Raw genomic sequence first — 15038 nt, forward strand, 5'->3', positions numbered from 1 at the left:
AAATCAGAAAATTTGTTTTGTTAATTTAGGATCTTTTCTTTCTCATGGGGGTTTTGGCCGTGTACTCAATGGGAGCAGGATCTGGATCTTAGAATGCACCCCTGAAAACAGCACAGCGATTTTCTGATCTCACTGCCAGCACAACACCTTGGAAAATGCTTCCAGGAAGGGCACAAAGATCTAAGAATAAACAAACTCAGTACATGCTCGTCTTGCAGGGGAGGCACTCTCATCAGATAGGAAAACCATTAAAAAAGAATGGGAGACATACTTAAAATCCATTTGTGGGTAACAAAGATAATGGGAAGACTGAACGTGACAGCACAGTATTTCTTCTGCTCTTTAGATTTCTTTCTCCTTCTTTTTAGAAATGACCAAGATGCAAAAAAGAATAAGTGGTAGCACTAACAAAAATGGTGGCTCTGATGACTGCCTGTTAAAACAGGATTTTAAAGCAACTGAGTTGTTTCCAAATGGATTTAAACTGGTGGCGCTTACAGCCACTTTCTTTTTACAGTTTCTGAATGAAGTTATGTACTGCATTAGGAGGGGTTCCTTCAATTACCCACTTTTGGATGTCACAGTTGATAGGGAGAACAGTTGGTAAAATAAATTTTTGAAAGTGCAGATAACTGCTGCTTTCAGCTGAAAAATTGCTAAAATGAGCTCAGCAGCAGACACAAATCTGATCTTCCTATGGGCTTTGCAGCACTGGAGGAAAGAAATGGCCAAAAAAATCCAGAGGTGCTCTACTGTTTAATTTAGCAATTTCAGCCCCAGAAAAACCAACAGCACCGTGCTTCCCTGACAGTCCACATTTCTGATATCACAACACAGGACCCTAAAACAAGCTCCAGTAGTTTGTGTTGTGTAGGTAGCCGGCTTCACATTTGGGGCTTACATGAGCGCAGTACTATTAAATTTTTAAATATAGCATGAACTGCTTTTTCTGGACGCAAAAGTGTTTTCCCACTGTAATATCACAACATTAAGCAACAATTATATCCAAGGAGGCACATAAACCACAGTGCTGATGTTTGAAATACCCATGTTGAACAAAGAGGTGTGAAAGCCTTGCAAATCGTCCCCTGACAGCTGCCCTGCTCATTACCACACGCTACGGAGAACCTTCTCAGCCCGAGTTTGCCAAAGGAACCATTTCAGTGCAACGCAAACACAACGAGAGGCTGAAGGTTTCCCTTCGGGCCACGCGGCCCCCCTTACCCAAGGAACTGAGCCCCAGAGGGTCCCACTTCGATGAGGCGGCTGGCCAGCCCTTCTCCCTCCACCATGGGCGGCATGGTGGCCAGCCTGTGGCGCTTCACCAGGCGGCACGTCACGCGCGTCGGCGCCGTGCACTTGCGCGGGGGGATGATGATGCGCAGCCCGTTGTGCCGGCAGCCCCGCATGGCGCCGCCGCGAGCGTCCACCATGAAACTCACCAGGAAGCTGCAAAATCAGGGCAGACAGTGAGATCCAGAGCACGTCACCGACTCCCTCGGTTATGCTCCACACACGTACGCATGATGTACGTAAATAGAGCTCTTGCTCAAGAGGTACAATGAGAAAAAGCCTTTCTCCCGTGTGAAGCACCAAATCATGCTGAGTTCGTTATTAATTTAATTGGCAACTACTACCCAACAGTTCTTCTCAGGAAGTCCTATGTCACAGGGCTGCTGTTGGTAAAGTACTAGCAGACACTAATAAATGTGAACAGGTGTACCCATTGCAAAGTGCAAATATCGCTACCGTGTACCTGCAAGCAGCTGTATTTAAAGTTGGTGCTCTTTAAATACTTCACGAGCAAATACACCTTATTGAAAAAAATATTTATCATTCAAAAATGTAAAGCCAATTCTGATTGGAAGGCTGAGGCTTTTTAGTTTTTTTTTTTTTTTTTTAGATTCTCAATATAATTTTCTAATTATTTGACAAACTATAAGTTCTTAGAAAAATGGGTTTATATATAAAAATATCAAATTTCATTCTGGAATGCATGAATACAATTCACACTCCATCAGTGGGGTTATCACCTATTTATATAAAAGAACCCCACCATGTCATTATGGTTTGAAGGCAAATTTGGGGGTTTGGTCGGATGAGAAGAGCTAGAGTCCCTATATAAAAAGTTTACTTAAGGATTTTGGGTTTTCTGTATTACCTTGCAAAGCAATACAATGTCCCACTGGAAAACTTAGAAATGCAAAAAGTCATCTGCAGGGATCTATCTACTTCTAGCACAAGGTAAATTATTCATTCTTTTTTGTTTGATGGGGAGGAAAATTTAATTTTGTTCGGAATTTCTCTAGTGCTGAATTTTTTGTAGTTCCACATAGACCAACAGGTAGATTTTGACATTTTTGGGAAAGGTGTAGAACTACTTCCAATTTTTTTTCTGTTTGATTACAGGATCATGCCTGATGTGGGACAGTAACGTCAGGTTGCTGGAAGTGAAAATAAGAGTAGATGAGAGAGAATGGTGTCAGGCCTACTTCTAGCCACTAATATAGAACCAGCACAATGGGGAGTCGCAGAAATGTTATTGAAGTACCTGCAATAGAGAAAAGCCCTTATAACAGGAGTAACAGATACAGGGATTTTTCCACTGCCCCCTTGACCATTCTGTGCAACAAACATTGCATCCATTCATTGTCCACACAGCTACAAGAATTCCACATGCTATAAAAACACAACACTCGACACACCGTGCAGGTCAGAGATGGACGATGGGAAGGAGCCACAAGCGCCAGTCGGAAGCACACCATGCACCACGGATGCCAGTCTGTCTCACACATGCAGGCTCCTAGTCTACTGCCATTCAGATACCTCTAGGCTTTGCTTAGGGTAAAACTCTGGGTAGTACAACCATTAGCTCATTCCTTAGAGGATGGTGTTTCTGTGGTTTTAACAAGGGGGAAAAAAAGAAAATGAAAACATTTTACAGCTTCGATAGTCTGGGGATTTGTTGACAAAAATGGGAGCTTCCTTCATAAAATACATTCTTTGTACATATTAGAGCACAGATGAAAGAAGAGCTTAAGAGACACTAAATGCTCAGTTGCTGCACTAATGCTCTTGGCTTGTGCTGCAATTGTCCCTGAAGTACATGAAGTAGTGTTATCAAAATAGTTGTGCGTGATGTTTCAGAGAATGTGCCCAAGTCTCCAGTACAATGGGTATGTTTGAGGCAGTCAATGACGCTGCTGGAAGAAGAGTTTCTCATTTCAAAGCTACTGCTAAGAGCAACACAAACCCTTCCCCACAACTCCCAGAAGCTAATGAAAGCTCTGACTGAATTAAAGCAGCATTCGCATTTTTCATTGAGCACGCTGTCACGAACACAATATTGAGGATTCAGTTATTTTTATTATTGACATAATGCTCAAGACTGTATGCTTTAACATCAGGATCAAAGTTTTTTGCTGTGCTTCACTAAAATATTAGTGCTGGGTCACCTGCTGTCCCATGCTCTCCTGAGCTTATCTCCCTGCTTGCCTCAGCAATGCCAAACCCACTGTTCACGGCTAGAACAGTGACACACCAAAGGTGAGGATCCAGACCAACTCATCTCCTTTCTAACCCTTCTGGGCTCTTTTTTCAGTATGGTTGCAACTCCTTCTTTCAGTTTGAGTTTACTGAATGTGTCAGGTGGGTCAGTACATCTTTCACAAAGTCTATCTCACTTCATCTGTCTCTCACTGGAACCAACCACAGCTCCAAGGAGTGGAAAAATAGGCAGAGCTAAGTCTCATTGGGAAGTGGACACAAATAGAAGAGTTCTAGGAAATAAAACACTAGGATATTATTCTTATTTAGTGTAAAAACAGATGTTTCCATCACAAAGAAGATCTAAGGTTGTTATTCAGACAGCACAGAAAAATGAGTGCCAATTATCACATGAACTGTGGAGGAGCCAGCTCCCAAATCCAGCTATAGAATACTACGGAATTGCTGGAAAAGAGGTTTTGGAGAACTAGCATGAGTATAGTGCAAAGGAAAGAAACTGAAGAAGAAAATATCTGAGCTTTAGACCTGTAGCATAATCCTGGAAGGACAGAACACCAACAAAGGGTTTGCAGACACAGAGTGTAAAAATACGTCCTTTTCCACTAGACCACTCTGCTTATTTCCCACCTTTTTACTACATTTATTTTTTCATCCACTTATTTAATACAATTTCTTTTCATCCTTCTTTTTCTTTTTAAATCAGCACATTTCACATAATTTTGGCTATGCAAGAGAGTGAAGCAAATTGTTCATAAGAAAGCATTTTCTGAATCACAGCAGCCTCTTATTCTGCCTGTGTGCTATATAATAGGGCATCTGGATGGGTCCACTGCTGTTCCAGGACCAGAAAAGCTTTTCCCTTTTGAAGGAGTGTGTCTACCAATACACAAATAATCCATACCAAACTAATGCATGACATAAAACATGCTTTATGAATTGTGTGTTTAGGAAAATTAAAAATTTGTATGACTAATATAGATTAAATGTAAAACTCAAACTAATTATTTTGTTGCCCACGCGCACACACATTATTTTTCCTCTTCCACCTCGTTACCATGTGTTGTTAAGTGACGAGACTGAGACAGGAAGAGATTGCACTCAACAAACAACACTAGCAGGGAAAAATGGCAGATGAAACCATCACTCTGGAAAGCGATACCTCATCATGCTAAATTCCCATGGTCAAAAAGAAACTAGTGCATAACACTAGCACATGAATAACCCTAATATCCCATACACTCCCCAAAGCTAAGCAGCAAACTCAGACCTTCCTCCATGTTCCAGCTACATGGAGCACTACCACAGCACTAATGAGCTACCTACATACAGAGACTGAAGGGCAGAGGGATCACTAAAGAGAAACATAAATGGTGAAGAGCTCAAGAGGGGAAAAGAAAGAAAGAAAAACCCAATTAATAAAAGAGATTCAAGGAACTTTAACTTAAAATGCAATTAAGTGATGACTCAAAGTCAAAGCAGATTGCAGGTTAAAGCTGCATCTTTCTCAGTATTAAAACAGCCTTTGAGTAAGTTTTGTCTCCAGTTTTAAAGGATTTGTCAGAAATGAAGCACGACACAAACATGTGACCCTGGCAGTCTTGCAAATTGGATCAATACTGAGATTTTCTGGGCTTTGGCAAGGGGGTAGTACAATATAATAGCCAAATCAGTTAAACAGATCATGTTTGGGGAAATCATTGCCTTCTCTCTTTTAAAGAGAATGAAGGGGAAATCAGAATTACTTTTCTAAAGAAAAAATTAAGTACAAAAGCAATTCTCTTACAGAAATCAGTTACAGACTGCAGGGGAGTCTCTACATGCTTCTGTTAAACACAGCAGTCAGCTCAAGCATCATCCATTCTTTCTCAGTTTAGCAATCTTACTCCTAAATTACAGAGGCCATTTCAGTCTCTTGAATTTTAGAGCAATCAAGAACTACAGGCTTGCCATATGAAAGATATACCAAATAACACTCGCTGTAGTAGCCTTGTGGTTGAGTACACACACAAAAGGCCCCTAAATCCTTCAGGTAGTTTTCACACCTTCTACAGAAAGCAGAGCAAACAGCTCTCAGTGTTTCTACTTGACCAAAACACAGACAAAATATATGCAATGGATAGAAGGGGCAAAAAGTTGGGGGGTATTTTCATGAAATATTTGCATTTGAGAACTTAGCCTGAGTTATTCCCTGTGCTGATTTTATTAATATAGCAAGAACTTGGGTTTATTCTGTACCTATCCTCACATGAAAGATAGCAGCAGGATGAACAAGGACACTGGAAACTGGATGCATCAGTGCTGGAGGGGGTGAAGGAAGCCACGTGTTGTGTGCTTTGTGAGGAGTCCCTGTTGTGTCAAGAGCTTTGCAGAGACAGAGTTTCAGGTGGGTTTCAGCTCCAGCTGTGACCACAAGCGTGGGGACACTCATTCTGCAGAGTCATCGGGAGAGCCATGCAAACCCAGCAGCTGAGGGGGCTTTCTAGGACAGGCAACAGTTCTTGGAACACACAGAGCCAAACTGGACAAAGTCTCCACCACCACTTCCATACGCCGGGCTCGGGTACGGCTGCTCTTCCCGGGCAGCTGGGCAGGCACGCATGCGCTCGGCAGACAGCAGGGAACAAAGCTCCAACCAGAGCACACCCGGTGTAGACACAGTCAAAAACTTCTCAGCACACATTATCTCAATTTATAAAACAAACTGGGAAACAAGGAGATAGCAGCATTCAGTGTTAGTCGCAGTGTGAAGCAGCAGAAACAAACTCAGGGTGCTTCAGCCATCGGAAAGGGTTCAGCGGGAGAAGGAAACCAGAGAGAGGCTGAAACTCAGAAAAAAGGCCTTGATCCAGCTCCCACTGAAGTCAACAGCAAAGTCATTCAACTACCTCAGAGTGCTTTCCAGCAGGCTGCAACTATGCAATCCAGAAACAAGGCAAAATTCACATTCCAGGAGGACAAAAAACATGATCCTAACATAGGAAACCACTACAATATTAAATTGTGACAACATTCTCTTCAATGCATTAGTCAGCTGCTGAGAAATTCAGTGACATGGCCTAACATATGGCTTTGTAGTTTGGGGGTTTAATTAGACACTTTATAAATTTGAAGAGCTTAATATTTAAGGTAATTTTCACCTTCCTGGGGTTATGCTGAAGCAGGTGGACAGGCACGGTGCCAATCAACACTCATTTTGCCAAGGGAAAATAATCTCCTTTGGGAAGGTTCAGCTTCAGCTTGAAGTGTTCTGTGCAGGATGCAATGTGCCAGTGGTTCAGGCACTGACTGACCATCACACAAAAAATAGGTATGGCATGAAAAATAAGATATACTAAGTCTGGGCTGTTATTCTACTAGTTTAAATATGGTGGCACAATTTGGAAAACATGGCTTAGAGAGTGACTCTGCAATATTCTTTATACAGACAAGTGAGATAAAAGGTCCCCTCACTAAGGTAATAATTAGAGTGGTTTGTGTTGAATTATCTGGGGGGAGACTACTTCTTCAAATATTAATATTAAACCACGCCACCAACAAAGAAAAGGTATGATTAAACACATGAATGGTTAAAACACGCTAGGATAGTACAAGGAGCTTTGTTAAGACTTGTTGCAGTGAGCTTATGAAGTGTCCAGAAGTGCTTTGTTATAGATGCCAAAGCAGATGGGTGAAAGTGGACACTTACTGTGTAAGAGAAGTCATGCCATACATAACTATTACTGCTGGTTAGATTTATTTTTTTTCTCTTGGCTAATGTGTACTATCAAAACACTAAAGCATCCTGAAGCAAGGTAAGAAGGGAGGATAAATAGGGTGGGTGAGAAATGCAATGTATTAAAGAAAGAAATTATGCAGAAGTTCACCTGCTGTTTTCAAGATCAAGACATGGAGAAGAGCATCTGCAATAGAATAGATGGTTTAACATCAAAAAGGAACAGAAAGGGGGAAAAAAAGAATGAGTTAAAAGAAATACTGAAATACTGGAAAAATGAAACAGATTTCTAAAGCAAACACATGAACATATACATATAAATGCATATTCCTCACACGTGGCAAGGTAGAAGTGAGTATGAAAAACAAGCCTACTTGAACAGCCTCAGTTCCATGGGCCCACTACCAGTACAGCAGTGAGACTGGCAGGATCTGGTTTCTCTACGGACATTCTCACACTGGAAGCCAGACACCTAAAACGCACAGCTGGATTCCAAGTAAAACAGATAAAGGGAAACGCGGCTTGGTTTAGGTACCCACATCTAAAACGCGGACTGTGGGATACCAAAGGGTAAGTTAAGTCACCTAAGGTAATTCCAGCCAGTGCTCCTGATAGCACAATAAATCATGTTTTCCTTTTCTTAAAATGCTCTACCAGTACATCATCCTCCAGTTCCTTCCATTTCAACATGTTTCTTGTCCTCCTTTTGTTCTACAAAACAACAAATTTCAAACTCTCATTTTGACCTGTTTAGGCTCTCAGTAATCACTTGGCGTCACGTGGACAATTAGTTTTCCAATGTCCCTTTCTATTATATGGATCTCCATTGCCATTTTCTTCCATTAACATGCTTTGCTATTAATGAAACACACTCACTATTTTTCCTTGTTGCAACTTTCTGAACAAAGGCCATAAAGCTGCAGCATAATTTGCAATCATTTAGACTTTCAGATTTAAGAAATGACTATCAGCTGGTCGCTGCCAGGTCCTGTTTCCATAACGATTTCCAGGAAATCAATCTCACATTGGGAAAAATACACTATGGATTCAAAATACAACACTGGAAATACATTTTGTTTACCTTGTTAGCAAGGATCCAGCCTCCTTTTTTGCAGACATGCAGCTAAGAATGATAATTCACATTATTTATCACAGTACGAGCTGCCCAATCCCTCTTTTCATTGATGGAAACAATGACTTCCAGCAAGATAAACTCAGTAATAATATCCCAGCTGTGTAATTTATTTCCAGGTAGTGACACACACTGACCCATCCATTAGTCAAGCAGGGACTTCCTCAGCAAATTGTATGCAAGAAATCATGATCTTTCATCAAACAGGAGTTTAACTGTGAGTCAGGGTTGGAAAACCCACAGAGCTGCTGCGTATTTGCTCTAGAACACAACTCCAAGTTATAGCAAAGCACAGACCCAAAGCTCCTTCCTCACAGTGCCATGATCCTGACAACAGATTGGCTCTCTTATCTACTGTGCCTCCACACAGCTGTCAGGAAAATTCTTACAAATATTATCTATACTACTAATTTCACTGTATCACCAGGACACAGGTAAGAGAACAACATAGTTTTGCACACCATTAATACTTTAAAAACCTTACAGTCACTCTTATCTTGACCATTCATGCATATTCTTATAGGAGATAAAAAATGGTACTGCCAAGAAACGTCTAAATGCTGCAAATCTCTCAGTTGAGTGATTTTTTTTTTGCCTTCCAACTTAATAAAAATACACATGTTCTTCCATAATAGCATACTGTGTGGCATGAGACTAAAACTGTGAAACATATTTGCATTTATGTAGGCAGTAGCTCTGTCTCTCACATTCCAGCAGGAAATTATAAATAATATCCTCTAATGCCAGCATAAAAGTCATAAAATCTATCTTATTAAATATTCAGGCCCAAACTTTTTGGCATAGTCTGAGATCCTTAACTTTGCTCAATATGTAACACCAAGTAGTTTTATGAGAAGAAGAAAATGTGATTTGCTTGAAAGGGAGTTTAAGTGCAGGAAATTATACTTTCTTTCTTTCTTCAGCCAAAGTAGGAAACTATCTGGAAACTGTCAGCTGTGTAAAACGACCAGGAGACCTTTATGTGGAGATTTTGAACCCCACAGGGGCATTACCGCTTAGGAGAGAAATAGTTTTGAGGTTTCAAAATGGTTGCCAAAAAACACCAAAAGAAGTTGTTTTTTTTTTTTCTTCCTTCCTGATTAAATTATCAACATATTGAAGGAACAGCTATATATAAAATTTAAATGGATGGTTAAAACATTTTCCCTTGTGAAATTTCAGACATGGAAGAAGATTTGGTTAGTTCTGCAAAGGCTGGATACGTGCCTATGAAGTTCCACACTGAGAGAACAGCTCTCTATGAATCTGTCATTTTGCCTGGGGGTGTTACACTGCGATCCACAGGAACACTTCCCTACGATGGGAGATCACTAAGAACCCAACAGCAATCTGGGGTTCACCAGTGGAGTGGTGCAGGGAGAGAAGTGTCATTTCCCTCCTCAGATTATACAGAATACAAACTTACTATATCTGCGACAAATAAATTACCGCCCAATACTTTGCTGATGTGTTATTTCTCAAAAACACCCTCTGAATTCAATACATTTTCAGTGTCCTGGGCAAAACCAGGGTCATGCCCTCGCATAGGACCACTGACAATGTTTATCTAGGATTTCTTTAAGAAGTCTAAGAGTTTCCTTTTGTGATAGATAACTACCACTTCACTCCATGCCCTAAATGTCAGCAGTGCTGCTGCCTCACAAGAACCCATTAACAGACTGCGTCTGCACATGGAGGGGAGTGCAGCTGAGGACAGGGCTATGAATCACAAACACATTTGTTGGTCCAGTAGAGTGAGTGCAACCATCATGAACTTCTACAACTGTTTCACGTTTAAAATAAGGTCTTACAAGGAAAACTCTAGTAGCCAATGTACTTTTCTAAGAAAACAGATGCACCCCAACAGTTTATGATAACGTAATGACTCAGACCAATCTAAACAAGATGAAAATGAAGTGTTGTACAGTCTTTTTCAAAAGCTGAGGAATTGTTTTGTAATGTTTCTTTATTACAAAATTTACTGTCAGGTTACTGTGTATATATAGAAAGAAGAACATAGTTTGTGTTGTGTTAAAGTCCACTATTTCATATAAGGCTGTAGAGAGTGTTGCTCCAATTAAAATCAGATATTTTATCCTACCACTAAGATCCGGGCCATCCCAAAAGATGTCATATTTAAAAAACTAAACAACAAAATAATTGCACAACCAAGAAATAATTGCCGCTCTTCTAGAAAGTATTTAGTTCATCCTCTGGACTCCCAGGAAAGACCTACCTTTTGGAAAAGGCAAATTTATACATCCTTTGGAAAAAATCTGTAAACTCTCTAGGGTTACAATAAAGCACCAAAGCAATTTCAAAGCTTTCATATCAGCATATATACAAACAGACACATACTTGACATATTAAGCATTTTCATTTCATTGGTTAGTTTTGGAGCTCATGAGAAGCCAATCCAAACAGCGCCGCTCACAATCAACTATCCTACAATCAGCTAACAAACAATATCATCATCTGTGTCACGTGAGTCAAGCTGGCAATATTGTTCCTCCCTAGATCAGGACTGCCTGTCATTCCAAATGGGACTCCAGTGCTATTTTTTAAAAAATACAGACTGTAAGATAGCAGCAAACTCATTTGAGATGCACAAAAAATAATCTTGCCCCTTGTGCTGCCCAGTCATGCTGTGTATACAGCCCACAGAGTTAAATGCTTTTTAATTACTCCAGTTTCTTCTGAATTCACCTGCACATTCCCCATCCAATCTGATGGCAGGACATAAATGTATCATTCAGCGTAAAGACCGAAATTACTTAGAACACAGTAACCAAGAGAATTTAAAACAAATGCAGTCACAGATTTTGAGGCCGGCCAGGAAAAGGTTTGTAAATATGATCTTGGCTGGGCCTGCATTTTGACCTGCCTTATGCCAGCCACTGAGTTTGCCTAATACAAATGCTTAGAGAGAGTCAGTTGTACACGAACAGAGTGGCCAAATATGTGCAAAGCACGTGATGTTCAGGTTGCTTGTCTATTCATGTAATCTAGAAGGCAAACACTAGAGCTGGCGCTCACCTCAACTACTCCAAAAGCATGGTAAGTGCTGACCATCTGGAGTGATTAGGCACTTGGTGTCAATTATTGTTAAGTCTGAAAGGCATTGTATTTATTACTCCATAAGATGCACACAGATGCCGGTGTGTATATGTCATTTATCATGTTCATTCCCCTTGACCCTGACTGAGGGCTCAGCGACTTTCAATCATTCCAGTGAATAGTCTTGGTACTCCAGCTTGTTTGGTTGTCAGAGCTTAAAAGATCATAACAATTTATTGGCAGCTCCAGGAGGCAATGAATTAAAATACAGCTCCTAGTTAAGCGTTAGTTGAAGCTCATGTCACTGCAGGTACTCTGTTTCTCACTTTGTAGTGTAATGCTAATTGAAACACTCACCCTGAATGAATAGGGCTGGAAGAAAGAGCCACATTGTCCAAGATTTCAGGGCCCAAGCTTAAGCGATATGAATTCCTTTCAGCTTCTTTGCCCAGAGTTGTTACCTTGGGAAGCAAAATAACCCCATTTTACTACAAGGAAATCAATTAATGAACAAAAAAATAAGATGTATTTTGTACAGTAGTGCCTACAGCATTTAAACATTTTCTTTTGCAACAAAAGGGTACTAACTGCATTAAGATACTAGAAATCCTTACTGTAGCATTTTGCATTTCCCTGAAGTAATCTTATGCTAGTGGTCTCAGTGAAATGAATGCTGCGATTTAACTAAGAAGGCATTTCCTAAACCTCTTTTTATTTTTTAACCACAAGCATGTTTCATGGCAGTATCTTTTAGGGCAACGGCTATGAGCTTATTACATCCCCAGAATGTGTAGCATGACGTCTATTAGCAACATTCAAATATCAGTTAAAATGGAGAACATTAAGAACACAGTCCCTACGCTATATTCACACAGCTCAGCCATTTATTTTGGAATACAGTTCCATACTGCACAGCTCAGTATGCCATTAAACATGCTTGGAAAAGAGAGATTTGTACTCAAATGAACCAAGCAGAGTACACCACCCAGTCTCACCAGAACCATGTGCAGCGGGACCTTTCCCTGTTCCCTGATCTCAGCAGCCCAGAAGGGGCTTTCAGAGGTTTGCTCACCTGCTGGCTGGGGATGACCACGGTGTCGTCGATCATGGCGCTGTCGCGCAGGTAGGAGGCGTGGCTCAGCGTGTGGGACCTGTCGGAACTGAAGGACCGCAGGCTGGGAGGTTGGCAGGATGCCAGAGCAGTGCATCAGCAGCACACAGGATGTTGCAAAGGTGTCATGACAGATCGAGCGGGAGAATGAGAAAAGCGCGCTATTAGCAACACCATGCAGCTTCCAGGGGCAGCAGAGCACAGTCAGGGGAAACACAGCTTTACACGACTGTGTTGTGCCACCTGTCTGACCACGGGCCACAAAGCCTTTGCGCTGACCTATTTGCTTCCAAATGCAGAACCTAGAGATTAATCTAGGCAACAGTTTACATTATACTCACAAATAGTTTAGATTCGGCTTTGTGGCATGAAGGTTTCCTTATAACAAAGAGCATTCATTTGTGTTAAGGCTCTTAGGAGAACTCCTCCACTGCATCACACAAGCAAACCGCTAAGGAAAACCAGGATGCTACCACCTGAAGAAAAGCTAGAATGACTCTTTCTGAAGTTTTGTTAGGACCTATTCTCTCCCCTTAAACTGTAAATCAGTAAGCCTGACATTGCCCCCTGGAAGGTACACACAGCAAGGCGAAGTATGGCCAGCCGCAAGCTCCTGTGTACAACAGAATCCTCCTCTGAATCCCAACAGCATCTGCAGGGAGACAGCCCCAGTGCGAGCACTGATCTCACTGTAAGGACACACAGCTCCACAGAACACTGGTTGCTGTAGCAATGAGAGGTGCAAGGCAGTAAATAAGCTGCTTCCAAGCACTGGCTCAGAATGTAGCTGCAGTATCCACCAGCAAAAAGCAAAAAAAAAATATAGACAAATAAGACACCACAGGAGGACATATTGAGGTAAATGGGGTTTCTGCTACCAAACAGCACAAGTTTTGCCCTTTTAATAATATTCACTAGCTTCAGTATTACGACTGTAATTTTTAAAACCAGATCATCCACCTTCAGATGTTGTGCGTGTACTCCAATGTTGATGCAGACCTTGAGGAATATAGCACCTCTAACTGAAGGAAGCAGTTTTGTGTTCCTGGCTTACACATCCGTGACAGTGCTCATAATGACTAACATGAAAGATCAGAACAATAGGCCATTTAAACAAACGCACAGGGTTTAAAGGGATAATTCATTTTCAGCAGTTAGCAATAAAAGTCATGAGTTCATTACAGACATGAATTTCAAATGTCTGAAGTGCATATCAAATACCATATGATTCAGACCACAGGCTTTTTTAACAATAGTTACATTCACTTGTCATTTTTTGATCCATTTATAGAAGAAAATGGTTATTCTATTTTTATTAGAAATATATGACATCAAAGAATAATCAGTGCTGTGGATCATTAGTTTATACCAATGGCCTGCTCAGCATCCTAGGTGGATTGTACAAAACTGGAAGCCAAGATAGGCATTTCACAACCGTCAGCCTTCAGAAAGCCTTCAGCAAAAAGCAACGAAAAACAAACATTTTTTCTTTGGTTGAGGAACAAGCCTCAGTAGCAGACCCCATTTGCCATCATTATACTGCATCCATTTCCATGTTTGACACTTCCAGAAGCATTTTGCTGAGCCATGCAATGCTTGTGAGAGAGTCACCATCCAAACTGTAGGTTCTGCTATTCAGCTAACACCATGTCCTGGATAGATACCAAATGAAGGGAGGTCTGAACTGCATTTGGCTTGTTATCCCTATGGTGATTCTGTCCATCCTCACTGCTGCTGCCATCACTACGAGTAGCCCAGTGCTACTCACCATGTAGTACTTGTACATAATCTCTAGCAAATACATCAGGGAGATGGGCTTTATCTGCAGACAGGCACTCAGGACTGAGTCTGCAGGTAGTATTATATATAAAATTTGCCTGCTACACTCAATTTCACAAGCAGTGCTCAGATGGCACTGCCCCATCTGTACATTGGATCAGATCAATGAAATGCTAACCAGGAGTTGAAAGGTCTGTGCTGCTCAGACTTAGGAATAAAGGTACTGATTGAAATGACAGTCTCCTTACGGACCAAACACAGGATGTACTGTTTATTATTGTCACAAGTATTCAGGAATTCTACTAAATATAAAAAAGCCTGCCTCAATCAGACACAAGACCAACACCTAATTGCAGATTCTTCTCAAATGTGGTTGATAAATCTGAAGTCTGAAGGTGTGTGGGACCAATAGCACTCAGCCCTAGAGACAGAACCGTGGAACCCAGGAATGCTGCAAAGCTCCTGAACCTAAGTCCAACTTGCCCGTATGCATGGGCACATATCACCCACCTCTAAGCCCTGAACAGGGCCCTGGGGATATCCAGAAAGTAAGACCAGCATCCCCAAGCCAAGTTTCTAATCTGCTTGACTGAGGGACTCACAGTGCACACCCACTTCCCAGCCTAGATAGAGACCCAACAAGTTCTAGTCTGATTGAGCATCTCTCTTGTTTATATCTAAGAGGATATTTACATATGTTTTTTCAGAAGCTGACAAGACACCCTGGGCTCACTGAAAAC

At 41.2% G+C, this 15038-nt stretch overlaps 1 protein-coding gene across 1 annotated transcript in view; it reads right to left on the reverse strand.

The window, feature by feature from the left end:
- ANK2 (ankyrin 2) overlaps positions 1–15038 on the reverse strand; it is a 179390-nt gene that overhangs the window by 30207 nt on the left and 134145 nt on the right. Inside the window, exons 26-28 of the mRNA XM_062493159.1 lie at positions 12481–12568; positions 11766–11869; positions 1225–1449 (exon numbers count right to left, since the gene is read on the reverse strand). Coding sequence (XP_062349143.1) covers positions 1225–1449; positions 11766–11869; positions 12481–12568 — 417 coding nt within the window. The remainder of the gene's footprint in view (positions 1–1224; positions 1450–11765; positions 11870–12480; positions 12569–15038) is intronic.

The sequence above is a fragment of the Cinclus cinclus genome, chromosome 5 (assembly GCF_963662255.1).
Source record: "Cinclus cinclus chromosome 5, bCinCin1.1, whole genome shotgun sequence".
In the NCBI taxonomy this organism is placed as follows: Eukaryota; Metazoa; Chordata; class Aves; order Passeriformes; family Cinclidae; genus Cinclus; species Cinclus cinclus.